This window comes from Phocoena sinus, chromosome 8 (assembly GCF_008692025.1).
Source record: "Phocoena sinus isolate mPhoSin1 chromosome 8, mPhoSin1.pri, whole genome shotgun sequence".
Lineage (NCBI taxonomy): Eukaryota > Metazoa > Chordata > Mammalia > Artiodactyla > Phocoenidae > Phocoena > Phocoena sinus.
Genome location: NC_045770.1, coordinates 61,637,263 through 61,645,590, shown reverse-complemented (window position 1 = coordinate 61,645,590; position 8,328 = coordinate 61,637,263). Strand labels below are relative to the sequence as shown.

The 8,328-nt window shown below is 53.9% G+C and overlaps 2 protein-coding genes across 6 annotated transcripts; one reads left to right on the top strand and one right to left on the bottom strand.

Moving 5' to 3' along the window:
* Positions 1–297: 297 nt before the first annotated feature.
* TAF10 (TATA-box binding protein associated factor 10) lies at positions 298–1,723 on the top strand. Its single transcript, XM_032641868.1, has 5 exons — positions 298–567; positions 707–861; positions 1,102–1,166; positions 1,255–1,369; positions 1,553–1,723. The coding sequence occupies exons 1-5, from the start codon at positions 336–338 to the stop codon at positions 1,640–1,642; spliced, it is 657 nt and encodes a 218-aa protein (XP_032497759.1). The 5' UTR covers positions 298–335; the 3' UTR covers positions 1,643–1,723.
* ILK (integrin linked kinase) lies at positions 1,692–8,325 on the bottom strand. 5 transcript variants are annotated; one of them, XM_032641862.1, is made up of 13 exons: positions 8,209–8,325; positions 7,642–7,826; positions 4,360–4,525; positions 4,082–4,177; positions 3,798–3,894; positions 3,616–3,699; positions 3,419–3,504; positions 3,176–3,285; positions 2,938–3,065; positions 2,725–2,846; positions 2,526–2,625; positions 2,287–2,417; positions 1,692–2,103 (listed from the first exon to the last, which is right to left on the bottom strand). In XM_032641862.1, the coding sequence occupies exons 2-13, from the start codon at positions 7,728–7,730 to the stop codon at positions 1,954–1,956; spliced, it is 1,359 nt and encodes a 452-aa protein (XP_032497753.1). In that variant the 5' UTR covers positions 7,731–7,826; positions 8,209–8,325; the 3' UTR covers positions 1,692–1,953. The 5 variants fall into 5 exon arrangements, with proteins under 5 accessions (XP_032497753.1, XP_032497757.1, XP_032497755.1 ...); XM_032641866.1 differs by having other exon boundaries at positions 7,642–7,776; positions 8,209–8,305; XM_032641864.1 differs by having other exon boundaries at positions 8,074–8,216.
* Between the last annotated feature and the right edge of the window lie 3 nt (positions 8,326–8,328).

Below are 8,328 nucleotides of genomic sequence, written 5' to 3'. Positions count from 1 at the left end.
GGCGATGGGCCCCAAAGCAAGGTTTTCGGGCGTCAGGCTGGGTGAGGGGTCCCAGACCTACGGAAGAGACTCCTCGACATTCAAGCGTTCCCATCCCAGCGGATCCGCCTAGGAGAAACGTTCGCACTATCGCTGTTCTCCAACACTTTGTCTCCGCCCGTCGGCCTCCGTCATCTAGCCGCCGGAGGGGCCGCGGAAAGAGGCGAGCAGCCTAAGGGAGGAGCGAACGTGACGTGGGAGGGGCGAGTCGCGAGGCGTGTGACGCCAACCCTGGTGCGTGCGTAACGTGAACGGAAGCGGAAGCGGTTCTGTTCGCCGCCTCTCCCACCGGCCCGATGAGCTGCAGCGGCTCCGGCGCGGACGCCGAGGCGGCGCCGGCTTCTGCCGCCTCGGCCTCGGGCCCGGCACCCGCGGTCTCGGCCCCCGCCGCGCTGCCCGCCGGCGTCGCTGCGGAGAACAAGGCCAGCCCCGCGGGGACAGCTGGGGGGCCTGGGGCTGGAGCCGCGGCAGGGGGCACGGGAGCCGTGGCGGCGCGGGCCGGGGAGCCGGCCGAGCGGCGCGGAGCGGGTGAGGGCCGGGACGGGTGAGGGCGAGGGCCGCGCCTTGGGCTGGCCCCAGCGGCGGGTGAGGGCAGAGGGTTAAGGCGGACCTAGCTGGGCCCCCGCGCCTCCCACCTCCGTGTCTCAGTTTGCTGGTTCTCCTCCAGCTCCGGTGACGGCGGGCGGCGCGGCGCCCCCGGAGGGGGCCATGTCTAACGGGGTTTACGTGCTGCCAAGCGCGGCCAACGGAGACGTGAAGCCGGTGGTGTCCAGCACGCCTCTGGTGGACTTCCTGATGCAGCTGGAGGATTACACGCCTACGGTGGGCTTCCCGCCTGAACAGGCTGCTGGCCCGCTGTCACGTCAGCTTCTGCCACGCCGCCTGTATTTGCAGCGTCCTCTTGCGTTTACTCCCCTACTAGCTCTTGTGATTTATCCCTTCTGCCCACCCAAATGAGGAGCTTCCTGATAGCCAGGCTTGCCCTCCATTTCCCTTACCCTCCCACTCTCAGCCCCACAGTACACGGGGCTAACACTGACAGTCGTCTGATTGACTTCTTAGATCCCCGATGCAGTGACTGGTTACTACTTGAACCGTGCTGGCTTTGAGGCCTCGGATCCACGCATGTGAGTAAACTCCGGGCAGGTTAGAGCCTTGGGTGCTTGTGTGGAGTTTGTTGTCCACCTCCTTCTCACACCATCTTTTTCTCTCTAGAATTCGGCTCATCTCCCTAGCTGCCCAGAAATTCATCTCAGATATTGCCAACGATGCCCTACAGCACTGCAAAATGAAGGGCACAGCCTCTGGCAGTTCCCGAAGCAAGAGCAAGGTGTGAGGCGAGGCTCGTTGAGTCAGTTATTACGTCCTACAGCAGCAGAGGCTTAAATTATACTGAAACCCCTTTGAGGGAAACTAAGCCCTAGGGGAGGTGAAAGACCTACTCAGGGTCACCCACCTGGGATTGAACTCTGGAATTCCTGTGTTCAGTTGGTGCTCTTCCCTTTTCCCTCAGGACCGCAAGTACACTCTAACCATGGAGGACTTGACCCCTGCCCTCAGCGAGTATGGCATCAATGTGAAGAAGCCGCACTACTTCACCTGAGCCACCCAATCTAAATGTACTTGTCCATTCCCTTGTCCCCACACCAGCCTGTTTTCATAATAAACTTTATTGTGACAGGCAGGGCTGATCCCTCCCGTGCTGGGAGACACCGTGTGGCAAGTGACAAAGCTTTAAGCCCATTCCCTTTTTGGGCCACAGTGGTAGGGATGGGGGCAGGGGATGGGCCCCATGGCTGGGGTAGTACCATGACTAGAGGCAGGGGAGGCAACCAGAGGCCTGCTGCTTTGGGGAGGTGCGCTCCCCTAACCGTGTCCTGACACCTCTGGAGTTCAGACAAGGACTTTCCAGCCCTACTTGTCCTGCATCTTCTCCAGGATAGGCACAATCATGTCAAACTTGGGCCGCTTAGCAGGGTCTTCATTCATGCAGATCTTCATGAGTTTACATACATGGGGGGAAATGCCTGGTGGGATGGTGGGCCGAAGGCCTTCCAGTGCCACCTGCAAGCACAAGGGAAAACAACGTGGGTCTCAGAACTTGAGTCTCATGTGGGGAGCGGCCTCTAGCCCTCAGGACAGGATTCTGTATATTTGAACAAATGTAGGAAGAGCCCAGCCCCACTACAATTATTGTCACTACCACCACCATTCCCCCAACACAAGTATATCCAGTTGTGCTCTCACCTTCATTCCAATTTCCATGTTGGAGAGGTCAGCAAAGGGTACCTCCCGTGTCACCAGTTCCCACAGAAGCACTGCAAAACTCCACATGTCTGCTGAGCGTCTGTTTGTGTCTTCAGGCTTCTTTTGCAGAGCTGGAGGGACAGGACTTAACTGTTCCAGCTGCCTATCCTGTCTCTGCTTCCCTTCCATTACTACTGAGCTGCCCCTTCTCTGCCTCCCAATATAATGCACTCACTCACCTTCAGGGGCCACCCAGGCAGGTGCATACATGCGTCCGGGGCACTGGAAGGAGAACTTGACGTCGGCCATACTGATTCGAGCAGTCATGTCTTCATCAATCTGAGGAGGAGAAGATAGTTGTGTGGAAGGAGGTAAGTCCTATTCTAGATAGGGAAAGGGCTTCTGGGGCCTGGGCCGGGAGCGAAGTTGTGACCTCACCATTACACTACGACTGTTGAGTGCATGTCGTGGGATGAGGGGCTCTAGCGTGTGTAGAAAGGCCATGCCCCTTGCCATGTCCAGCGCAAACTTCACAGCCTGGCTCTGGTCCACAACGAAATCTAAAAGAGGAGGCAAGAGTTAAATAGTTTGGAGAGGCTTACACTTCTTTCCCCTCCCCCGCCACGACGAGATTTGGCATCCCCTACTCACTGGTGCCTTCGTGTAGCACATTGTACAGGGATCCATATGGCATCCAGTGTGTGATGAGGGTGGGGTGAGGAGCAGGTGGGGACTGACAGGCACCGAGCACTGGGAGCACATTCGGGTGGGAGAAAATCCTGGAAGAGGGAGAGAGTGTCCCTGGCTGAGACCCAGCATAAAAGATCTCCCTCTGGGTGCTGGGCAGGGTTCCTTGGAACCCAGGCTTCCAGTTTAGGCCTTGCCGCACCTGAGCCGGGGACACTCCTCGTTGAAGTCCCTACTCTTCCTTGTACTCCAGTCTCGAACCTTCAGCATCTTCACGACGATGTCATTCCCCTGCCAGCGGCCCTTCCATAGCTGAGGGACAGATATGGGTTAGAAGGCTTTAACTAAGGCCACTGCTTTCCTGCCCACTAACTGGAGGAAAAACTTAAAATGAGTGCAGAGCAGGTAATGTGTCGGGGGGTGGGAGGGCAAGGGCAGGGGTCACCTCTCCAGAGTGATTCTCATTGAGCTTCGCCAGGAAGTTGAGCTGTTTGAAGTCAATGCCGGAGTGTTTGTTCAGAGTCCCATTTCCTGAGGGTACGGGCAGGTCAGGTACTTCCCTCTAACCAGCCTCCCTCTCACCCAGCCCCAGGAGCCCAGGCTTATTCTCTATCACCACCCCTCCCCTCACAACTGACTCACGGGGCCGAGTGCGGGTAGTCCCCTTCCAGAATGTGTCCTTGTATGGAATACGGTTCAGATTCTGGCCCATCTTCTCTGCCCGCTCTAGGGAAGAAAGACAAACAGTCTTGGCCTCAGCTGTTGTGTGGTGGGAGGAGATAGGTTGAAACATGATAAGACACGAGCGGTGGGTGGGGACAGACCTCGGAGAAGCTCTCTCAAGGGTGCCTTGGCTTTGTCCACAGGCATCTCTCCATACTTGTTACAGATGCTGACAAGGGCCCCATTAGCCACGAGGTCCTGTAATTAAAAGGTGGCTGTGATGAGGGCAATCACAACCAACCATCAATGTAGATGCAGTACAAACCCTGTGAATGTCGAGAGTACTGGGCAGTACTCATAGGATGGGTTGAGGGTCCTAGAATCTCCCACTCAAGCTCAGACTTTGCTTCCCACCCATCCCAGAACTCTGGGCCTGAGTACTCACCTCTGCCACCTGATCTTGGCCCCAAAAACAGGCATAGTGCAGGGGCACATTCCCATGCTCATTCACTGCATTGATGTCAGCTTTGTACTGCAGCAGCTGGTCCCCATGGCCAAACGGAAAGAGGCAGAAGGTACAGTCAGTCCCAAATGAGAGGTGTGTGTTGAGGCATGCAAGGAGGGAGAAGAGTATACATACTTTCTATGGTATGTTATAGTGCCTATGGCTGACTTCCAGGCAGGTACGTCAAGTAGATGACAGAGGCAGGGGTTCATACGTACCTTCTGTACAATATCACGGTGCCCATGACTGGCTGCCAGGTGCAGAGGGGTGTCATCCCCACGGTTCATCACATTGATTCGTGCCCCGCGCATGATCAGCATCTCGACCACAGCAGATCGGCCTTCTCGGCAGGCCCAGTGCAAGGGGGAGAAGCCATGATCGTCCCTTTGAGGAAGGGGCAATGGTCATTGATCTGGAGGTGGGATGGGGGCAAAGGCTTTGATACAAAAAAAAACTGATAGTCACTCTTCATACTCTCCCTGAGAAACTTTACCTCTAGGACTTTGATTCTCATTCATGCCAGCAACTCCCAAAGCTGTCCAATTCAGACCTTCCCCTGAGCTTCAAACCCAACCAACCACTACCTGAAATCCCAACAAATCCACATGGTTCATTGTCTCCATCACCAACTCCCACTAGCCTTTCTTCCCTGGCATGCCCTCATTACATGGTAACATTCTGCATCTGGTTTCCTTTGCACCCCTTTTGCAACATCTGTTGGTCCTTTCTGTTTTCCGCTGCATCTGGCACATCCCCCTACTACGGTACTTGTCACACTGGATTGTAAAAATCTGTTAGTGGCCTGTCTTGTCTATTAGACTGTAAGCTTCTTGAGAGAAAGGAGTGACGGCAGCTGTTCAGTGCACATTAATGGGAAGGAGGAGTAGGTTTGAAAAGGAAAGCCGCAGCTCATGGGAGAGGAAGCAAGCTTACTGATTGGTTCTGATACTGAAATTAAGATCTAAAAAGGGAATGGAGTTAAAATGATGGTTTGGAAGGGTTTATAATGAAAAGGAGAAATGCTTTTGATAAGTCATTCATGATGAAGTAGATACCACCACATAAGACAGGATTCCTCTACTCAAGCAATCCTGGGCACAGAAAACAAGAAAATGAGAATGGCTTCTTTAGAAAGAAAGCTACACCTGACTTTTTTCTTTTCTCAAGAACTTGTATTTTATAAAGTAAAAGAAATGTACAAAAAACAAAAACAAACAAAAAAAACCCAACTGTGTGGAAGCTAGGCCGGCCTGACAGCCTGGGGCCATAAAAGGAAATTCCCTCCAGTCCTGGGCTGCAGATCCAAGGGGCGGAGCAGGGGGGCAGTCCGTGGTCTGGGCCGGCAGCCTCGGGATGCCTTAGTGCTGCGGTCACTTCCCGTGTGCGGGCTCTGGGCGGGGCCTGGAACCGCCACCGCGGGCCACCCAGATGTCCACACAGCCAATGTGGGTGGTGGGTGTGGCCTTTAACTTAGATTTCCCTCCACAGCTGCCCTCTTCTGCTCCCAAAGATAGCCAAAACCTTTCCTGGGAGGTGGGTCTTCCCCTTCCTCTTCCTAAAGCAATCACCACCCCCTGCCTATCAGTCAGTTTTGCATCCCAGCTCTTTAATTTGTGCCCCAGCTTATCAGCCTCTGGCAGTCTGTAGCCCCAGAGCAGGCCAGAGCCTGAGAGCAAGAGCAAGAGTATAGGCACAAGGGTTCTGCCCACTGTCAGGCCGCCGGTCACCTCAGAACCTGAACTTTAGTCCTGAAGAGGCCAGCAGGAAGTTCACCCTCACTTCATATCCAGCATATAGCCAGTTGGGCCCTATCTACTCAAACCAGCACCAGTTACGCTAATGCCACCCCTTCACCTTTTGGCAGCTGAGTCTTCCTAGATGCCAGGCTCACTGGACAACCTCACCTGACCCGTTACAACCCCACCAACAAAATACTAACTGCACTCGCTGTCTTTATCAGAGCACCCTTTGAAGAATTATATGAAAAACGGAAGGAGTGACTGCGAATTATGGAGAAATAGCATAGAGCCTAATGGAAACCTGTAAAGCCTGGATGAAGATGACAGGTGATCCTTACCTCTCAAACCTAAAAAATAAAATCTTCCCAACCTCAAAAACTAAAATTTTAAAATAAAATTAAAATCCACCATCCTGAATCAACATCACTACTGCTTTTCTTGTCCTTTCTCAGCCAGCCTTAAAGAACTTGTCTACATTCACTTTCTCTACCTACCATTCAACCTGTCACAGGGCTGCTGCCTTGAAGGCGAGCATTATGTCTGATTCTGGACCTCTAGCACCCAGCACAGAAGTTCAGTATAGTTCTTTAAATGAAGGAACCTAGTCTAGTTTCTTCACCTGTTTTCCTCTGAAACAGCCCTCACAGAGATCATCAAATATATAATTAATTGTAAATTCAGTGGTTACTTTAAAGTGCTCAAGTTCTTTGACCTCTCAGCAGTCTATAGTACCGTTGACCACTCCCCTTTTGTTGAAACATTCACTTCTCCAAGCCTTACTAGCATATTTTCCTGTTTCTCCTTCAACCTCCAGTTGCTCCTTTTTGGTCTTGTAGGTTTCTCATCCCCTCTGTTTCACACCCTCCTCTTCAGGTGCCACCTACATGCTAATATCTCCCAAATCTGTCTCCAAGTCATATCGCTCTCTTGAAATCCAACAGCCTACTCAACATTTCCACTTCACTGTACTGTCACTTTAACATGTCCAGAGTGGAACTCATCACCCTTCAGTCTTGTCCATGTCAGTAAAAGGAACCACCATCTACCCAAGTGCCCAAGCCAGAACCCTGGTCATCATCTTTGACCTTCCTCACTTCCCACACCAAGTCTCACCAATTCTTTATCCTAAAGATTTCAGGAATTTGATCATTTTTTTCTTTTTTACCTGCCCCAATTCCAGTACAAGCTATCACCACTTCTGCTGCCACTCTTCACATCAACCACCTGCTCTTCACAAAGCATCCAAGATGACACTTAACAAATGGACAGTCTCATCATATCATTACATGGCTTTAAACCCTTGTTCTTGGAATAAATGCATTATTATAGTCTAAATATTGTTGCATGATCTGGCTGACCCTTGCAGACCTTTCCAATCTTATCTCCTGTCGTTCTCCGCTTGTACCCAGTGCTTCAGCCCACAGAAGCCCACAGAGGTCTTCTATCCTCTAGCCGTATGGAACTCCGGACAATTTCTGGGCACCCTCTTCTGGGTGTCTTGCCCCCTAGCTTTTGCCCATGCAGTTTACTGAGGCTAGAAAAGTTCTCTGCAGCCTCTGCCTGTGAAATTCTTATTCAGTCCAGATTCAGCTCAAACAACAGCTTCCTGTGTGGAGACCCTCTGCCCCGCTGACTGGCTGTGCTTAGTCCTCATCACACTGGATAGGAAAGTCAGCAGCCCGCACCAGACGTGAGCACCCCACATCAAGGAGAGGAGCATGTCTTTACCCTTCCTCTCCCCCACCAGCCACCTCAGCTCACCCCTGGTTGAGGTCGTTCTCCGTGTTGTCCAGCCACAGGCGGACGGCAACCGCATTGCCCTCCCGGCACTGAGTGAAAATGTCGTCCATAGCAGCGTCCCGGCGCTGAGTCCCCTCGATTGGGAAAGCGTGGGGACTGTAGAAGGATCCAGGGAAGGGGGGGGGGGTGAGCCCCAAGCCTTGTCCCTTAAAGGAGAGAAGTGTTTGTGTTGGGGTGGGGGTCTGCGTCCCCGGCTACTGGAGGTCTGTGAAGGGGTTAGGGGGGCAGCGGGATGATCCCGTACTGTGTCCCCTGGGCGCGAGGGAAAGGCGGGTCGGGCGAAGTAGGGGGTGATTAAGAGGCAGTACCTCCCGAAGGGATGTCAGAGAGCAAGCACAGAGACCCTACCCGCGGACAGAGCTGGGGGGAGGGGGGAGTTTAGGCGCCCTATACCCTGGGGGAGGGGATCGGAGGTCCTTCCCGGGGATGGCCTTCGTTCCCCACTCAGAACGGAGTAGGCGGAGTGAGGGGTGACCGCCTGGTAGAGCTCGAGACTTGGGGAGGGGGCACGGGTGCTCCCACACTCACCGGGACTCGGGCTGGAGGAGCCTTCTCCGGGGAACTCCCGTCCGGCCGCGCCCGCCGCCCGGCCCCGCCCCTGGCCCTCTCTGGCTAGCGCGGGCCTCCTTCCCCCAGCCCTCCAGCCCG

Bases quoted from the DNA above. Each gene is read 5' to 3' on its own strand.
- ILK (XM_032641862.1), bottom strand. From the start codon at position 7,730: ATGGACGACATTTTCACTCAGTGCCGGGAGGGCAATGCGGTTGCCGTC. The intron at 3,895-4,081 runs GTGAGTACTCAG...TTTTAATTACAG, and splicing joins GCCAAGATCAGGTGGCAGAG to GACCTCGTGGCTAATGGGGC. The intron at 3,286-3,418 runs GTGACCCCTGCC...TCTGTCCCTCAG, and splicing joins ATGAGAATCACTCTGGAGAG to CTATGGAAGGGCCGCTGGCA.
- TAF10 (XM_032641868.1), top strand. From the start codon at position 336: ATGAGCTGCAGCGGCTCCGGCGCGGACGCCGAGGCGGCGCCGGCTTCT. The intron at 862-1,101 runs GTGGGCTTCCCG...TTGACTTCTTAG, and splicing joins TGGAGGATTACACGCCTACG to ATCCCCGATGCAGTGACTGG. The intron at 1,370-1,552 runs GTGTGAGGCGAG...CTTTTCCCTCAG, and splicing joins GTTCCCGAAGCAAGAGCAAG to GACCGCAAGTACACTCTAAC.